The sequence below is a fragment of the Monodon monoceros genome, unplaced genomic scaffold (assembly GCF_005190385.1).
Source record: "Monodon monoceros isolate NGI ecotype Baffin Bay Population unplaced genomic scaffold, NGI_Narwhal_1 Super_Scaffold_7, whole genome shotgun sequence".
NCBI classification, from domain to species: Eukaryota; Metazoa; Chordata; class Mammalia; order Artiodactyla; family Monodontidae; genus Monodon; species Monodon monoceros.
The window spans coordinates 19,808,018-19,826,962 of NW_021703784.1; the positions used below are offsets into that span (position 1 = coordinate 19,808,018).

Below are 18,945 nucleotides of genomic sequence, written 5' to 3' on the forward strand. Positions count from 1 at the left end.
CGGAAAACGCCGGGTGAACCGGAAGTCGGTGTTGGCTCGGTCCCGCCGCACATGCGCACACGGCTCGTCGGAAGGTCCCGAGCTCGACGCAGGCAATGGCGGAGCTGGGTGAGGCGGATGAAGCGGAGTTGCAGCGCCTGGTGGCGGCGGAACAGCAGAAGGCGCAGTTCACTGCACAGGTGCGGGGACAGGGACCAGTGTGAAGAGAAAAGAGGGTGAAGTACAGGTTCCGGGCACCCGCGGAGCTCTGAACGGTGGCGGGGCGGTGCGGTGCGGCCGCCCTATGCTCCGTGCGTGCTGCGCCCGGTTCTGCTTACGAAAGAAACGAGTCACTCCTGCCGGTGGTGACCCGTAGTGCTCAGGTACTCTCTAAGCAAGCCTGTAGTGGGGGGAAAGAGAAGGTGTAAAGCGAAGAAAGGCTCGGGCGACACAAAGGCACGGGAGCCTAGCTTGGCGGTGAGCTCTCTGGGCTGGCATTCGGAAGATTCCGGTTCTAAGCTTGCCTCTGCCCCTTACAGGTCACGTGCCCATAGACAAAACGCCCGTCCACTGTAAGTCTTGGTTTCGCAGTCGCCCGCTGCCTCACTGGATATCAAGGATCATATGCAATAATGTACTGGAAAACGATAGAGCAGTAGAGCATTATTGGATCAAGGTGGGCTCTGAAGTAGTCGGTCTAGACCGTTAGTTTAGAAAAAGAGTTTTGGAGCATGGTTCCAACCGCGGCGTTGCCCCTTTCTAGCTGCATGACTAACCCTAAACCTAATTACTTAACCGTGCCTCTTAAACGGAGGTGATAGTCATCTTTTAGGACCGCAGAAAGGATTGACTGCTTAGTACCCAGCCTCCCAAAGTAGCTAAGCCCTTGGTAAATGGTTATTCCCCCGTGTTGGGAGGAGGGGGGGAGGGGGTGGGAAGGGGAGAGTTCGCTGAATATGAGTAGCAAGAACCCTGGTTAGAAATCTTTGGGTGCTGAACATTATGAAAGTGCACACATTTTCTGTGCTGTGTGTGCATTTTTCTGTAGATTGGGCCGGTAACCTTCATCGGATTCTCAGATATGTCCATGACCCCAAAAAGGTTAAGAACTACTTAAGAATAGGTTTAGAATGCGATGAGTGCAGTGGTTTGGGGGAATTAATTGATACCATAGCCTCCCAGCTTACGCTGGTGCTAGTTTGGAAATATAAAAGAAGGTATTAATTCTGCCTGAGATTTTCTATCTGATTAAGGAAGTGACACAATTAGAAAATAATAGGCAGTGCTCTCAAGGAGGTAATAATTTAAACTGTGGAAAAATCTTTAAGGAGGAGTATTGAGAGTCAAGTTGAGTATGCTGTGTGTGGACCTCACTGAAACAGATGGGTTGGGTGTTAAATAAGGGAGTGCCCTCAGTGGCTAACAGAGAAACTGATGCATTAGGGTGACTTGATGGAAAGTACATATTTTTTAATTTCTAAGAAAAATAGAAAAGGAGAGGATAAAAGGATTGTTTCAATGTAGGGATGAGGAGTTGGTCCATATTGGTGACAAATTAGAAGTGAGGAGAGAGTCAAAGAATAGTTTAGTCAGGTGACAGAAAATGAGAAAAATGGGAAGGAAATAAGAAAATTCATAGAGTTAGGCCTGTCTGCAGACCCGAAGTTGTTACTATTTTTCTTTCTTCTTAGGTGCATCACTTCATGGAGTTATGTTGGGATAAATGTGTGGAGAAGCCAGGGAATCGCCTAGACTCTCGCACTGAAAATTGTCTCTCTAGCTGTGTGGACCGCTTCATTGACACTACTCTTGCTATCACCAGTCGGTTTGCCCAGATTGTACAGAAAGGAGGGCAGTAGGCCATCCCGTGGGAGAATGACTGAAGAAGCAAAAGACTTATTATTAAGCAGGTTGAAGGGCCAGCAGGGGAATGTTGTCAACCCATTGTCAGGTTAACTTCAGGCTGTTACCAAGCCTGTTGGTGCTAAAAAGTAAGAGATCAAATGTTCAAAAAGTGAAATTTATTTATTGGGAATTCAGAAATTCCATCTTGTATCACAACAATTATTCAATAAATGTGAATTCTCCAACTCTCTTTTTTTAAATCCCGTTTTAGGGTTTAATATATAGATCTCTGATTGGCAGGAACATTAGAAACAGCTATGTTCCAAGGCCAATAGTGCAAATGAGAGATCTTAGGTTTTGAAGAGCCACCCTAAGCCATATTTAAGGGGGCTGGAAGAACCATCAAAGCCTTACCCTAAGGCATAGAAGAGAATTTGGGGTTGAGAAAGGTGAAGAACAGAAAACAGCTTTATTGCTTATACAGGACCAAGAAAAGGTAAACATGGCAAAAACCAGAACAAGCAAAATGTGTATTCATTGGGAAGAGGCCTGCTAGTATGAGAGGAAGGGAAGGTCAAGACCCAAACAGAACCAACTTCCTGGAGAAGCCTTGTTCCAATGGCCCATCTTCCTGAGTCTGTGCTTAGAATCAGTACTTTAATAGCACAGAAACTATGCTTAAAAAAAAAAAAAAAAAAATCCATGTAGAAAACTCCTTCCCACGAAGGTTTCACTTGCTCCAAGAAAAAAACAATTGCATTAGGTTAAGAGGTAGTAATTATATAGACTATTCATCCCTGCTTGGGCCACTAATAATCCCAAAAGTAAAAATATGCACCATGGGACATCAACAATTGAGTACCAAAGTATTAATATTTCAAATAAATATCCCAAAAAGTAGCACCTGCTTATAATCAAGGGATAGGGAACCTCTGGCCAACCATGTATTTTATGACTAAGCATTTTATTAGAAATCTGTTCTGTAAAGAGAACAAATTTAATAGTTAAGAACTACAAAATATTACCACCTCATGGAATGTTGTCATAGTCTATTGCTGGTGTCATACAGTCATGCTACCATGAAGTATTTCTGTATTACACATAGGGAAAGTAAGGCCAGGGAGGTTGACTTACCTGCTCCGGACCTCATAACCAATGAATGGCAGACCAAGACCAAAAGTCTGCGCCTTCAAGCTTTACTTCACCCATGAAGTGACGACCAAAAAAAAACAATGTCACTTGATCTGCCTTAATGAAAATAATTCATGTGTTCTGCCAGCCTTCTTCCAGTGATATTTTGGTTTCTTAAGAATGAACATAGTAGGGATCACAGTATATAGCAAAGGGAAATAACAAGGTCTCTGCTTGGTGCTTTAATCCAAAGGCAGACTAGGAAGAAACGGATATGTCCCTGAGAAGCCTATTTCATTTTGGAACTGATTCAATCTAGTTTCAGGAAAAATCTAAAGTTCATTAACAGATTAAGAAATGAACAAGGAAGACAACACTTAAATAGCTGTTGCTGCCCTGAATCCTGTTCAGAGCACCATTAGCACAACTAATGCCTAATTCTTCCTCATTTGGTTGAGGACTTACCTAAGAGAACTGAAGAAATAATTCTGAACACAAATGCATTTAAGCAATAAACAATGGAACTAGAAAACCTTTTACTATCCAATTACCATGTTTAGGGGTATACTGAGTGTAGCCACAGACCCTGTCCAACAGGGAAATTTGTCAAAAACTCCTAGTCTCCCAGTAACAGCTGTCTATGGATGTTATCATGAATGGAAAATGTTTGTTCTTATGTTCATTTCCTCATCAAGTAAACTGGACCACACCTGTGGGGTCAAAAATACGGGAAGATCAAAGCACCAAGGCTAAAGACAAAAAAAGTCAAGTTGTGGCACCTACTATGTAAACAGACAAGAGCAACATGATGTTCCCTTATCATACCATTGTATACAGCACTAGTTCCAATCCATCTCTTGACCCCAGCCCTTGCTTTCCCCAAATTCAACATTCCAATTGGTATACCCAGGTCATTACTGGATTCAGCTTTCCGGGTCCTTTAATTTGCTGCATATGCACTCTACGCTAAATGTGATTAATCACAAAAAATAATCTCTTCAAGAAACCTTCATAACAAAATAACCGACTCCCTATTAACAATAAGAGGATCAAGTTTAACAGGCCAAAATAGAAGACAAGAAGTCTATCAATGTATATAGATGGCACAGGACAGCTCTGACCTCAGGCCCCCTGTGCTGAGCAATAGAGTCACTGGCAAATCCCCAAGGTGTAAGAGCTGTAAATATCCACAGTCATGCAGGAAACATGTCTTTCTCATTTAGTCATCCTCTGAACTCTCGGCAGACCTTTCATCTGTAGCCACTTTCCAATTTGTGCGTTTGTTTGTCCTCTCCTGTATTTCACTGTTAACTACAGGGATGTGGGCTTTTTTATCTCTCTTTTTCCTTTTGGTTTTCTTAGTGTCTCTTTCCTCACTTTCCTCAGAACTGCTGGATGCAGAATCATCTGACTGGGAAGTGTTACACTCTGCCTCTAAGAATAAAGCAGATTTCTTGAGAGATTTTTTCCTGGATTTTATCTTGCGCTTATGTGGTTGTTTCCTTTTCCTGGTACTAGAAGCCCCAGTTTCTTCTGAGAACTCACTTGAGGAATCTGCTGTTATATCTGTGGCTTCCTTTTTGCTTTTCTTCTGTTTTTTGTGTGACTTTTTTTTCTGCTTTTTTTTGTGGGATTTCTTTGACTTCTTGTGTTTGTGAGATTCATGGGTAGATGATTTTACCTGGGGAGATGTTTTCTTCCCATTGGTAATATCCTGCTGATCACTACTAATAAAAAAGAAAAATTGCTTTACTATAGAAAATAAGTGTATTTATATAATTTTTATATTCTGCTTTCTAGATGGGAAGTTGGGGTTAACATCTGAATTTTAAATCAAAACTGATAATAATGTTACTATGAGACTTTATCACTGAGTTTTTGTTTCCTCATCTTTAAAATGAAGACAAAAATTCTAATCTGCCATACTGAGTTACTGTATGGAACACTATATATAAAAAAAACCTACATGCTGTAGATAATGCCAAATATCAGGGAAAGGCAAAATACCAATCATCTCCCAACTAAATCTATTATTTCTCTGGTTACATTTTTAATGGCAAATGTTGTATACTTTATAAAAATTACTAACTTGGGACTTCCCTGGTGGTCCAGTGGGTAAGACTCCGAGCTCCCAATGCAGGCGGCCCGGGTTTAATCCCTGGTCGGGAAACTGGATCCCACATGCATGCTGCAACTAAGAAGTTCGCATGCCACAACTAAGAAGTCCGCAAGCTTGCTGCAACTAAACATGCCGCAACGAAGATCCCACCTGCCTCAACTAAGACCCAGTGCAGCCAAAATAAATAAATACTAAAGTAAGTTTGTAAATGATTTATACATATATCCACTCTTTCAAAAAAAAATTAAGAACTCAATTTATAATTCAGACTGTGTACTAATCTTATTTTCTAACTTTTTTTCAGTAAGTGTACTTGCCTTACCTGTCTGTTTCAAATTCTTCAGGGTATAACTCTTTATATCCACTGTGACCCCATCTGTAAAATAACATTTTATTACATGTATTGTTAAAGCAATGCATACATTTCTTAAAAATTAAAGACAAATTAGACTTAGAAGTGTACATTTACAGAGACACACAGAACCAAGAAAAAAGAGATGGTAGAGCCAACACCACATTTATAGCTCGGTAACTTGGTTACATTTTCTGTACTGAACGCTCATTTCAGACACAAAGGATTCCTTTGTCCATTTGTAAGAAAACTTGACATTTTCTTCCTTAAGAAACACTAAGGGGCTTTTATATTCTACTCTTCAGCTGTGAAGTACTTCTCCAAAAACACTTCATAACATAATGCTGTCTACCTTGGGACAACTTTTTTTAAGTAACAACTTTATTGAGATATAATTCATATACCATAAAATTCACCCTTTTAAAGTGTACATTTCAGTGGCTTTTAGTATTTTCAGAGTTGTGCTACCATCACCACTAATTTCAGAACATTTTCATCACCCCCAAAAGAAACAATCCATTAGCAGTCGCTCCATTCCTCCATCTCCCGTAGCCCATGGCAATCAATAATCTACTTTCTATCTCTATAGAATCATCATGAGTGGCCTTTTGTGTCTGCTTTTCTCACCTAGCATAATGTTTTCAAGGTTCATACATGTTGTAGCATGTATCAGTACTTTATTTATACTGCCAAATAACATTCTATTACCATCCCATATACCACATTTTTTATCCATTTATCAGTTGATAGACATTTGGGTTTCCACTTTTCTGGCCATTATGAATAAATATGCTATGAATATGTCTGTATAAGCTTTTGCAGAGATAATTAATTTTTAAAAGTACACATTCTCAGGCCAAATACCATTAATGGTCACAGGAATTTAGTCACAAACCTGTCTGGCATGTTAGCTTCATAGTCATGTAACTTCTTGTTCCAGGATTTAGCCTTAAGAAAATCATCATCCAGTGCCCCAGAAATTTCATTCTTTGGCCTCCAATAGTCTCTTTGACTTTCTTCATCAAAACCATCACTACGCATCCGGCTGTAAGAGAAAACAGAAGAACTTTTAGATAGAGAAGCAATCTGTGAGGTTATTTTATGGAATATCATGCACAAAACTCAATGAACAGGCTAAGGGGAGACGAAAACAACCTGATACTTAATGTTAAAAAAATACTTTTTTTTAACATGATCTGTTCCTCTCTATTAATTTGTACAGTTAGGTGTTCAATGAAAATACGATCATCACTACCCGTCCTATTGCAGAGTATAGACGAAATGACTTTTCGACTGTGGCATGCTGTACCTCACTCACTGATCCTCAAAGAAGGAAGCAGAGCATAATCACAGCTGGGGACATTTCAAACTGCCCTAGAGATTCTGAAATACACTCCCTTCCCTGAACATCAGCAACCTGCTGTAGTTAAGTCAGAGTAACAGTGGGAGCAAGGTGTAACCCATGAGTAAGTTGGGGTGGATAAACAGTTGAGAACCACTGACTTAGCCTGTACTTACAATATCCACTAACCAGTCACTAAGCCAGTTAATTGGTTATCAAAAATATTTGAGGACCTCCTATGTGCCTGCCAGGCACTGTTCTAGCTGCTGGGACTATAATGGCAAATGAGACAATCAGAAACCTGCCCCTAAAGAGATTATGTTTTAAAGACTTATTCATTATGAATAGTCCACTCGAAAAGAACAATATTTTGTTCCTGGAAATGCTGCCTGTAACTGAATAACCAATACAAAACAAATCATCATCTGCACTAAGCACTTCCAAATTCTCAAAGAACCATCTTCAGAGAGAAAACAGACTGACAAGGTATTAATTTTTATGTTGAGACTCTGCCTTCTTTACCATGGATACCCTGAATACTTTCTTGTCAAAAGCCATTACACACAGCCAATCACACTCCAAAGTCCACACACTGCACAGGCACACTCTACTTAAATATCTCACTATTAACTATTTCCCTGTGTGGTTTTAGAAATCAGCGTTATTACTTTATAATCATTTTTCATACACACAGATCTATACTAACAGGCATATGAGACCCAGGAGATGTTCCCAATACTCAGATATTCCTATACCTCCACAGGTAAGACAACTAAGCCTGCATAATCCTTCATATCCACACTCAAATTATTAAGAAGGTAATGTGAAAGGTTGTGTGACTAAGATAGTAAGAAGATGGGGCAAAGAAAAGGCTGAGAGAGAATGAAAGACTAATAGGGGAAAGGTGTGAATGATCAGCTAAGTGACCATAAGATACCTATAGAAAATCTTAATTTAAAAGCCATCAGGTAAGGTCAGAATCCACAGAATCCTTAACATTTACAATTGTTCAAGGCAGAATTTTTAAGTTCTCCATTGCAAATACGTGCAAAGAGTGGGGCCACATGCATCATAGCCATTACCTTTATGATTGGGTCTAGATTTATTGAAGAGGAAAGGCTTAAGGACTCACAGAACTGAATTCATCTATCTTTAGCATACCATAATGTTTTTAAACAGAAGTTGATGATTCTGAATAAGAGGAGAATTATTTTGGTTCTCAGAGTCGCAACTTCACCTTGAACTGCTGGGTAACATTTTCCTTTTCGCCCCCCGGTACGCATCTTCCATCTGTTTCTCCAGCTCTCTTATTTTCCACATATCTGATTCCTCCTGAATCTGGATTTTTTTTTTAAAGGAAAGAAATAAAAATAAGTTACTAAAAATAACACATTACATCACCAAAAAGTAACTGAAAATACAGTCTGCACTAATTACTGGATTACAAACTGAGTTTTGATCAGGAACCTGGGAAACAAATTCTGGTTTCTCTAGAGTGATTAAACAATCCAATCTAGTAAATCTCAAATATGTAGAATTCTGCAGCAACAAAAGAGCTTTTTCACCCCTGCATAGACACACTTATCACCTTATTAACTAAGCAATTATGCTGCAATTAGCAAATGATAACCCCTTATGTTTCTAAAATGCTTTATGATTTTAACTATATCATCTCTCTATTGAACTTTAAGCAATCTTATGAGGAAAGCAAAGCAGGTACCATTATTATATTTTACTGAGAAGAAACAAAAGCTCAGAGATTTTTACCGAAGTCAAAAAGCTAGTAAGGACAGGTCTTGAAACTTTCTAGGCTAAGTCTCTTTTCACAACATAATAATTTTTGTTAAAAACAAAGCAAAACAAAACAAACAGCATGGGAACTGTTAGAGAATTTCCTGAAAGGCAGAGTATAGCTGCACAAAGAACAATAATAAATTTGATTTCTAAGTCCTCCTGTAATATTTTGTTAAATCTGTCCTAGATTTATCTTTTTTAGCCACTGCTTTCAAATCTAAGCTCACCATCCAACTGGCGTGGTTTATGCAATTGCAGAGGCTGCTTAGGTAACAGTTATACCCTCACTCACAATGAGAATATCAGGTGATGTGACAATAACATTTGTGGTCAAACTAGTTGTACAGTTCACCAAAGAAAACCAAACAAGGGTGCTTGACCCTTGTTTCATTATATGTGCTCTCATAGGTGACCTCACCTACACTCATGACCTCTATCATTTCCTATATCAGTAATCCCCAAATCTTTATATCCAGCCTCAACTCTTCTCCAAGACTGAATTGCGAACTATTTGGACATCCTATAAGCATTTCACCATCAAGATGTTCAAAACCAAACTAATTACCTTTCCCATCACACTTGTCTCTTTTCTTTAGTTCCCTAACTCAATTAATGGCACCATCATCATTCACCCAGTCACACAAGGGGGTTATATTTGGTTCCATAATTATCACTATTATCCAATCAATCATCAAGTTCTTTGAACTTTATTGCCTAAATTCCTTATCTTCATCCCGGTCACTGTTTTCACGTGAACCACTCATCATCTCTCACCTGGAACACTGCAATTGCCTCCTAACTGGTCCCTCTGCTGTTTCAACCCATCTGATCTATCCCCTACCCAGCTAACAAGTCATCTTTCTAAAATACAAATACAATCATGTCAAACCCTGCTTAAAAATATCTGATGGCGGGCTTCCCTGGTGGCGCAGTGGTTGAGAGTCCGCCTGCCGATGCAGGGGACACAGGTTTGTGCCCCGGTCCGGGAAGATCCCACATGCTGCGGAGCTGCTAGGCCCGTAAGCCATGGCCGCTGAGCCCGTGCATCCGGAGCCTGTGCTCCACAACGGGAGAGGCCACAACAGTGAGAGGCCTGCATACCATCAAAAAAAAAAAAAATTTGATGGTTTCTTTATTGCCTACAGGAAAAAGTCTAAGCTCCAAGCATCACAATCCAACTCAATTTACCATTTGGGCCTCATCCTCTGCCACTACCTCCCACATTCTCTGCTTTCTGGATGCATACAATTTCTTGCCCTAAATGCTTCATGTTCCTTGCCATACACTAGTACATGATGTTCCCTCTGTCCTGAATGATCTTTTACACCTGGTAAACTTGATCCTGTTCATCAAGAACTAGTTCAAATAACACCCATTGGGGGAAGCCTTTCCTAATTCCCCAAGGCAGATTTCATTATTCCTTCCTCAGTGCATAAAAGGACTTTGTGTATGTCTGCATTACAATACTTATCAAACTATATTCTAATTATTTTATTTATCTTTGTCTCTTCTAACTGTATCAAAATAATTCCTAGCACACTGTATGCCCTCATTAAGCATGTGGAATAACTAAGTTGTACCTCTCACCTTATTGTGAGCATCTGTGTGCCGGATGACGTTCCTCAGGAGGACTTTCCCCAAGGGAACTCGGGACATTCTTCAATCTGAAATGAATCAATAAGTAACATTTAATAATAATTTATTTTATTACCTTATCTTTTATTACTATGTTATAATGAAGCATGAGATAAAGGAAAGATCACTGAACCAGAAGTCAGAGGTCCTGAGGAATAGTTTTTCCTTCACCATTAAAAGGGGAAAACACCTGACCACACTACTGTGAGGATAAAAGGAGATAATGTTCATTAGAGTTCTTTGAAACTGCACCAAATTAAGTGCTTTCAAGAGACCCATTTTATTTAATCCTCAAAATAACTATGTTTTATGAGGCAAGTATCTTCATTCCTATTTTGTAGATGAAATTCCATTAAAGCCATAACTTGCCCCAGGCCACATAGTCCAAGGCAAACATGGTTCAGACTAGAAATCAACTCCCGAATCCCAAAATTAGTTTGCAATTAAACACCTAGATTTGAGAGTGTCAGGAACACAAATGTCAACAGTAAAAAAAAACTGACGCCTAAAAACATTAAATGCAGAGATGCCCTAAATTTCTTCATTCAAGAGAATTTTATGTTCTATTTTGTACAGAAGCCTCCAAAAAAATAGATGACAGGGGTATTCACGTGTGTAGCCACCAGGGGCTTTGTGCACCACTCCAACGCTCACTCACCCCTCGATCCTGGGGAAATCAGGCATCTTGCTAGTGTGAGACGAAGAACCACTCCATTACAAGATCTCCTCCGACCCAGAAGCCAAGCAAAGGCAGCTCTGCAGCTTCACCCGAGTCCTTCGTGAAAACGCAGCCTTCCCACCGGTTATTCCGCCCTCACCCGTGGCCCAGGCCACGGCCGCCTTTCCCTCAGCCCAGGCCGACAGGCAAATATCTCTCCGGACTGAGGCCGGAGGCTGCTCCGGCGCGGAATCCGGACGGCCTGGTTGGCTGGGGCATTCCCCGCTCACGCTCCTCTGGGATGGCCCCGGGGGTTGGGTTTCGCTCCCCAAAAAGGATGGGGGCACTTTGGACTGGTACGACCCTCGACTGGGCCCCAAGATGTATCTAGAGTGGCTGAAGGGGGGGTTGGGGCTTCCAAGTGGAAGACATAGAAAATACCCCCATCTTCGTCACCGGGACCCCTGCCCCCCAGCGGCCACGGAGCTCCCGGTAACCTTCCCTCCAAACGCCCTCCCCACACAAACACACACAAACACACCCATACCGTGCGCCGCAGCCTCGCGTGGCGGGGGTGGGGGAGGAAGCGCTCTGAGAGAAGAGGGTGCCGACTTCCCCTCCAGGCCGGAAGTCGTGCTCTTGAGAAATTCTTCCCACCAACAGGAGTCCCAGAGACTCCCACAGGAGGGTTTCCAGGACACTCTAGAAGTCGACAGGTGTAGAAAGGGAGGCGGGCGCCTTCCTGGAAAAGAAGTGGGTTGGGCTCAGCCGAAAAGCAAGCCCAGCACCAGCAGAAGCTTCCGGAACTGGATGTAAAAAGACCTTTCTTCCTGGAGCTTTCCGGACTCAATTAGATGTTGTACCAGTCTGGTTACCCTGGTAACAGGCGTCGCAGTTTGTCAAGAAACCGAGAGAAGAGGTGGGTTCGCCAGCCTCTGGAAAAATGATTAAATTTCCCGTTTAGTCTAACCCTAATGTAGTATTTGGAGAACCCAAACCTCTTTTCCTCACTCTGTGGATGCTGTGGGACACTTCTTCATTGAGGGAGGGGGGTTATTCAAGTGGTAGAATATTATTATTCTCATATAATGCTTACCAAGTGTTCCAGCCTCTCTATATTACCTTACTTAATCCTCACGATAACCCTATGAGATAGGTATTATCGTCTTCATTTCGAGGAGAATAAACTGAGGCACATATGTAAATTAATTTCTCAAGATCACACAGCTAGTAAGTGATAGAGCTAAGACTGGAATCTAGGCATTCTGGCTACAGAGTCCATGCTTTTAACTCCTAAACTATGCTGAGGATTGAGGAATTCTCATGTGGCCCTCGACCCACACAAAATCAGGAACTGGATAGGCCCCAGTCAGCCAACACCCAGGTGTTGGAACAAGAAAATCCCAGGAAATACAGACTTTAAATGACTGTTCTGTCCTCGCAGGGCTTGTGAGGGTCTAGGCAGAGGTAAGGCCTTATTATCTGAGAGAACATCTTGAGAATGTAGGGAAAGGTATTAGATAATTAGAGAATAAGGAAAAGATAAAGTGGTGCTGGTCCACAATCTTTTACACACAGGGGTTAAGGATAGCTGCTAACTCCAACAAAACAGTTCCTGAACTGTTCCTCCTCCCCCAAAAGAAGAAATGAATCAATAGACTTTTTTTCTTCCTTAAGTCATGTCTTTCCACAGATTTAAGAGGCCTATTCATCTCAATCATGGAGTCATCCTCAAAGGGTCTGCTCACCCAAGTTACTCAATTCTGGAACCTCCTAGATGATCTGGCTGACAGTAACCCTGAGAGCTATGAGAAGTTCATTCAACAGCAGCTGAAAGAGGGGAAACAGCTCTGTGCTGCCCCAGAACCACAGCTCTGTCTACAAACCAGGATCCTGGTATGTAGAGTTGGTGCCCAGGGAAAGGGAAGTCCTGAATGAAATGGTCCTGGAATGATAAGAGAATGGCTTACCCTTAGCTATTACTACCTTAACACAAGAACACTTGAGGGAAACTGCCACTCTGAATGGAAAATTAAACATAGTGTGGAAGATTGTGTTGAAGGAGTAAGAATGGGAATTTCATATTTATACATTTTGGAGATCTCAAAATGAGCCATTTTTCTGCTAGGATGAAAATTAAAAGTCACGTAATTATGTAAAGGAGAATAATAGAGTTGGAGATTTTCCAAATAAAGAAAACTGATTTGATTGAGGAGGTAAGGAAGTGGTGAAATAGGGTCAAATTCATCTGGAATAGCTTAGATCAATTCCCCCACCCTCCTCCCACTTCCTGTGGGAGCAGCAACTGGATGCTTAATGAAAAACCAGCAGCTTTAGGGAAATCAGGTAACAGTAATTTCTTACAGTTTTTCAAATGCAGTTTAAATCCATGGAATGACTTATTTGGAGCCTAAAGTTCTCACTCTTCAAATTCTGTGATGAGTTACCTTTATATTATTTTAAATTTTAAAAACTAGGTTTTGAGATATGCAAAATTATTTGCTTTCTAGAAACCAAAAGAAAAAATACTTTTTATCAACCTATGTCAGTGGAAAAGGATCCCAGCTCCCCAGTCAGCCACTCATCCAGTACCTCTACGTGTTGGCAGACCAGAAGATATGTCTGAGACATCAGGTACATAGAATTATGGGAGAGAAAGCACATTTTAAAAATTTGGGGGGAAATAAGCAAGAACCAGATTTTCCTTGGTAAAAGGCATTACATATTTTATTTGGTCATAATATACTTAATGACTAATAAGTATACCTTTTTGAAAATTGAATACTGTTTACTTTTCTAATAATATGAGCTATTTTTAACCCATATAAAATATCAAGAAGTGCTCTAATTGGAATTTTATGTATATAGCACCATTGTGATTGTCTCTGAAAATATAGAAATAGAATTTATACTTTTCCAGCTTTATCAGGATATGGCTTAATATATTACCTGATGATATCATTAGTGAAACAAATCGTTTTCATTTCACACCCTCTGAATTACACACACAGATGTTTACACAGTCATTGATGTTGCCTACCATCCCGATGTTCTCCAGGCAGCAGAAAAAGACCAAGTGAAAAAAGATCAACTAATACAGATGGCCATGAAATGCATTGAGGAAAAACTCCAATTCACTCTCTCAAACTCTTACCATGTTACCAAATTTAGAATAAAAGGAAGTGTTCACAGAATGAAACAAAATCTGATGGGAATCCAAACTGATTCCACAGATTTAAGAGAGAAAATGAGAAAGGGTAAGTTAATGAATGTAATGGAAAATTAAACTGATTTAAAATGGGTTTTTTTGCCTCTGGTGTACATTTTGCAGATTAGAAGTCTCAATTGCAAAAGATGAGAAATTTAAGATAGAAAAATATAAATGTTAGATATTAGAAATATTAACATGTCCTAACATGGATGGACCTAGAGATTATCATACAAGGCAAAGTCAGTCAGAAGGAGAAAGACAAATACCATATGATATCACTTATATATGTAATCTAAAATATAACACAAATGAACTTATCTACGAAACAAAAACAGACTCATAGATATAAAGAACAGACCTGTGGTTGCCAAGGGGGAGGGGGGACAGGGAGAGATATATTGGGAGTTTGGGATTAGCAGATGCAAAACTATTATATATAGGATGGATAAACAACAAGGTCCTACTGTATAGCACAGTGAACTATATTCAATATCCTGTAATAAACCATAATGGAAAAGAATATGAAAATAATATATATGTATAACTGAGTCACTGCTGTACAGCAGAAATGAAACACGACATTGTAAATCAACTATACTTCAATAAATTTTTTTTAAAATTAGCATGTCCTTAAAGATGTTTAAATCCTGCAAACTTTTAAACCAGATTCTTTGGTTTAAGAGTCTTTTAAGGGCTTCCCTGGTGGCGCAGTGGTTGAGAGTCTGCCTGCTGATGCAGGGGACACGGGTTCGTGCCCCGGTCCGGGAAGATCCCACATGCTGCGGAGCAGCTAGGCCCGTGAGCCATGGCCGCTGAGCCTGCGCGTCCGGAGCCTGTGCTCCGCAACGGGAGAGGCCACAACAGTGAGAGGCCCGCGTACCACAAAAAAAAAAAAAAGTCTTTAAATATTTCCCAAACCGATTTAGCTGCAGCTTTATCTGCCATCTTGGCTAACACTACATCTATTACAGCTCATCGCCTGATAGTACTTCATGTTGTTGATTGATTTTGTGATTTCATCTTCTTGGTTTTTTTCATAAAGAACTAACCCTTGAACAGATAAGAAGCAGTACTGTGAGCAATTCAGATCAGTTTCCTCAACTTTTACTGCCAAAAGACGAAGTTTCAAGTAAAACAAGGTGTCTGATAGAAGAGATTTCTAGTACAGAGATTGAAGTGGAGATGAAGAGACCAGCCTATGAATTAAAAATTGTGGCAGATCAGAATGAGAAACCTCTGAAAATTGAATTAAAAGTTGAACTACCTGGTATTAATTCAGTATCTCACTGTGACCTTAGTGTTTCTGAGGTAAGTTGAATGGATAATACTGTAAATTTGTATCAGTCAATATTCACTATATTATGCTTTAGTAACAAACTCCATAATCTCAGTGGCTTACAATAATTTTCTCAGGTTACATGTCAGCTCAGCCTGCTTTGCTTCATGAGTGTTGCACATTTTAAGATACAGGTGAAGAAACAATTCCTAATTTAGGTAAGTCATTCTCATGGAAGAGGGAAAAATAGAAATGGCCAAACCATGCAATAGATCCTAAAACTTCCTCTCAGATATGGACTATATTACTTTTACTCACACTGTACTGATCAAAGTAAGTCACAAGGCCAAGTCCTACATCAACAGGGCTGGGAAGAACATTCTTCTCACAGGTAGTCACTGGAAGTTACATGGCAAGGATACATAATCCTCTTATAAAAGAAGAGTAACAATCCTACAGTCTACCACAGTCCGCCCTCTTGGTCACAAATATTTGCTTCTTTCCCCAGAACGACACATCCAATCCCAGTATCAGGCTCCAAAGTACAGGATTTTGCCATCATAGTCTGCGTTAGACAAAGTTTGCATAAACTGCAAAGACAGGTTATCTATTCCCATAACCCCATGCACCATACAATGTGGAATGGGGAGACGATTACCACAATTAACAGTCTCAATTCAGAAATTGGAAAAAATATGAGGCACACAGTAGTTGCTGATGCACGGCAATTCTGAAATCCTGGTAGGCAGACATTGCGAGGGTCCCTTTCCTGGAGGTAGAGGATGTTCTTGCTTAGGTCCCTTGACAAGGTTCCTTGATTACCTAGCCTCCTAGTTCCATTGTTTTCCATGACTTTCAGCTCCATTCTTTGGGACGTTTTTCCTTTTTCATAATCTACTTTAGCCACATCTGAAAAGAGTGTTGAAGAATATGCTGTCATTAGGTGTTGAGCAGCTTACTCAGCCTGTTTGCTGCCCATGGAATGCTGGGGTCGAAAGATTATTTTAAATTAGTTTTAGTCCAGACTGGTAGCACTTTCTTTCTTTGATTCCTGTCAGTGCTACACCGCTCAATTCTTTTTTAGACATGTCCATTTTTCAATAGCTTCTTTTGACTTAATTGCTGTCATCTGGGCCAAATGTAAGGATTTAATGAGGTCCATCTTAATCCAGTTAGAGGTTTTAGCAAAGGGTATAAAGACTTATGATTTAGTATTTGCCTCTAGGCAGCTTTAATCAGCCTTTGTTGATAAAGAAATAATTTCTCAGCTTTATTGTTTACTGGTTGAAAATAAAAATTAGTTCCATTTTTCATTCCTCAAGTCTTAGAATTTCTGGGTTCTGTATATTCCCTTTCAATTCTGTATTTTCCCTTGCAAACTGAGAAATTCTTTTCTAAGCTCATCTTTTTGTAGTACCTTGTTAAATGTGGCAAATAGAACCAATGCATGCAAATAACATTCTATTTTCCCACTTCTGTACCTAAAGCCACAAATTAACCGGGTACATTATGTCTTCCAAATTATTGTGAAAAGGGCTTTGTCACCATAAAACATAGATCACCATCTTTCCAGTCTCCAATAAGTTTCCTTGCTGTTTGCTGGTCAGCCCCAAAGTCAATGCTACATAATTTAGGATGGCAACACCCATCTTCTGGTACTGTATCAGTTAACTTTTGATATACTGAGCAGCAATAACCACCTCAAAATCTCAGGGATTTACAACAGCAACTTTATTGCTTGTAAGTGGGATCCTCTTCTTATGCGAAAGGAGTGAATAACTGGGAACAATAAACAAATAACACAAATTTTAACCAGGAAATATTTTTCTATTTTCATCTTTAAAATTTTCTCTTGGTTTATTATTCTTAGGATGACTTATTGATCGAAGTTTGTGAGTACAGATTACATCTGAATCTTCCAGAATCTGTGGATACTGAAATGACTACAGCAAAATTTATCAAAGAGAAAGCTACATTAATTGTCACAATGCCATTGGTGTAAGTTAAGAGCATCGTGTATTTGGAGTTTTTGGAGTTTTCAGTGATAAAGTCATGTGAACTAGAGGTCCTTCATTATGGGTGAAGAGGTTTATCTTAAACACTAGTTTGATTTTCTAAGAGTTCCTTTTGATGGAATGAGATTTTCTCATCAGCCGTTTTTTTTTTGTTTTGTTTTGCTTTGTTTTAATTCTTTCTCCTTCTCAAGTAAACTTAGCATCAAGCAGAAACTACTGAAAACAGTACTGCCATGATATACTTGTTTCAAACATATGTGTAATGGTCTTAAGTAACTTAAATATCATTTGGGAAAAGTCTATTTGTCTCCAAGTATTCAATAATATGTGAGAATTCTTGCTTTACCAGTTGAAAAAACAATTTTTGTCTCTAGTAAATTTCTGCATCAGGAATAAATCCCACACTGTGAAAGTAGTTTTTTATTACCAAGATGTGCCTTAGCAGTGACAGTTTCCTCCAGCAATAAAGATGTAGGGCCAATGTAATAGTATGCAAACCTTTGCTTCTATTAACCTCTGTACTTCTATAAAACAGCTCTGGCAGGAGTCCAAGCCTACCTACCTTTTAATATCAGATATGGACTTGTCTGTGGATTAGATACAACGATGCAGTAACAGTAACTGGATGTTATTACACATAAGACACAAAATACATCCAACTCTAATTTAAGAAAAAGGAGCTGACTTTGGGACCAGTGCCTTCCTCCTAAGAAAATAATTTTTAAAATACAGAAGTGATGTACTTTTTAAACTCCCATTCATCTGTCAGTTCGTTCAATACAAAAGTATCACCTTTCCAATTTATATCCTAAGGAACATTCACATCAAACTTTAAACATCTCTTGTCTTTTCTAGATATAAAACAACTTCCTTGTAATTATTAGTTTCTAATTCAACATAAGGTCTTTAAAGTTCTCATTAACTTTAAAATTTTTAACTTTAGAAACTTATGTATGTGTAATAGAAATAATTGAAATGTGACAATTAAAAACAAATATAATTTTCTTAAACCTGGCCTGGACTTGAATTTTTCTAGCAATAGGATAATTTATTGTCTGAAAGTTTTCTAGAACTATATGATGTCCTAAAATTAACAAACCTATTATATTCTCCTTATCCCTCAAAAATACTTGGAATGCTTTGACCTTATCTTTGCTTCTACAAAATCACTGTGGAAACTTATTTCCTATAAACTCCCATACCTAACTATATTGAACTGGCTGACTCTACTCTTGCACTCTCGCACTTAGGTGTTACTTATGTCAGCAGCTATGTAATTGGATACTTACTAATAAAATGAGTACAAGATCTAACATGCTTAATGTCAAAATGTTAAATTTACATCCTAGTTATTTTCCAAAATACTTTCACTTATATTCTAACATCTCCACCTCACCCTCCCTACAAAAAGCAAAACTTTGTCCAGGAAGAGCATTAACTAGTGATGAACTGTGGAGTAGTTTAAATTGGAATCTTACCAAGATTTTTCTTCTTCAAAACTGAAAACTTTGAGATGGACATGAATTAGCCTTGATTTAGATACCAGATTTTTCTGTAAACTTGGTGTTAGAGATCAGTAATCAGCAGT

At 39.4% G+C, this 18,945-nt stretch overlaps 3 protein-coding genes across 6 annotated transcripts; 2 read left to right on the top strand and 1 right to left on the bottom strand.

Annotated features, from left to right (window-relative positions):
* The first annotated feature begins 39 nt into the window (after positions 1-39).
* Positions 40-2,072, top strand: TIMM8B (translocase of inner mitochondrial membrane 8 homolog B). The gene is made up of 2 exons (XM_029208550.1): positions 40-179; positions 1,671-2,072. Exons 1-2 carry the CDS (start codon positions 96-98, stop codon positions 1,836-1,838), a joined length of 252 nt encoding a protein of 83 aa, XP_029064383.1. The 5' UTR covers positions 40-95; the 3' UTR covers positions 1,839-2,072.
* NKAPD1 (NKAP domain containing 1) lies at positions 1,986-11,515 on the bottom strand. 4 transcript variants are annotated; one of them, XM_029208547.1, is made up of 6 exons: positions 11,403-11,515; positions 10,150-10,226; positions 8,006-8,106; positions 6,322-6,471; positions 5,397-5,450; positions 1,986-4,679 (listed from the first exon to the last, which is right to left on the bottom strand). In XM_029208547.1, exons 2-6 carry the CDS (start codon positions 10,216-10,218, stop codon positions 4,175-4,177), a joined length of 879 nt encoding a protein of 292 aa, XP_029064380.1. In that variant the 5' UTR covers positions 10,219-10,226; positions 11,403-11,515; the 3' UTR covers positions 1,986-4,174. The 4 variants fall into 4 exon arrangements, with proteins under 4 accessions (XP_029064380.1, XP_029064378.1, XP_029064379.1 ...); XM_029208545.1 differs by having other exon boundaries at positions 1,986-4,682; XM_029208546.1 differs by having other exon boundaries at positions 10,856-11,515.
* Positions 11,516-11,586: 71 nt separating this feature from the next.
* Positions 11,587-17,574, top strand: PIH1D2 (PIH1 domain containing 2). Its single transcript, XM_029209275.1, has 6 exons — positions 11,587-11,774; positions 12,549-12,751; positions 13,366-13,489; positions 13,867-14,112; positions 15,109-15,374; positions 17,213-17,574. The coding sequence occupies exons 2-6, from the start codon at positions 12,575-12,577 to the stop codon at positions 17,342-17,344; spliced, it is 945 nt and encodes a 314-aa protein (XP_029065108.1). The 5' UTR covers positions 11,587-11,774; positions 12,549-12,574; the 3' UTR covers positions 17,345-17,574.
* Positions 17,575-18,945: the final 1,371 nt, after the last annotated feature.

Excerpts from the sequence above, each read along its gene's own strand:
- TIMM8B (XM_029208550.1), top strand. The coding sequence starts at position 96 with ATGGCGGAGCTGGGTGAGGCGGATGAAGCGGAGTTGCAGCGCCTGGTG. Across the intron at positions 180-1,670 it reads AGGCGCAGTTCACTGCACAG|GTGCATCACTTCATGGAGTT; the intron begins GTGCGGGGACAG and ends CTTTCTTCTTAG.
- PIH1D2 (XM_029209275.1), top strand. The coding sequence starts at position 12,575 with ATGGAGTCATCCTCAAAGGGTCTGCTCACCCAAGTTACTCAATTCTGG. Across the intron at positions 12,752-13,365 it reads GTCTACAAACCAGGATCCTG|AAACCAAAAGAAAAAATACT; the intron begins GTATGTAGAGTT and ends TTTGCTTTCTAG. Across the intron at positions 14,113-15,108 it reads AAGAGAGAAAATGAGAAAGG|AACTAACCCTTGAACAGATA; the intron begins GTAAGTTAATGA and ends TTTTTCATAAAG.
- NKAPD1 (XM_029208545.1), bottom strand. The coding sequence starts at position 10,218 with ATGTCCCGAGTTCCCTTGGGGAAAGTCCTCCTGAGGAACGTCATCCGG. Across the intron at positions 8,107-10,149 it reads ACACAGATGCTCACAATAAG|ATTCAGGAGGAATCAGATAT; the intron begins GTGAGAGGTACA and ends AAAAAAATCCAG. Across the intron at positions 4,683-5,396 it reads GAAGAATTTGAAACAGACAG|TAGTGATCAGCAGGATATTA; the intron begins GTAAGGCAAGTA and ends CTTTTTTATTAG.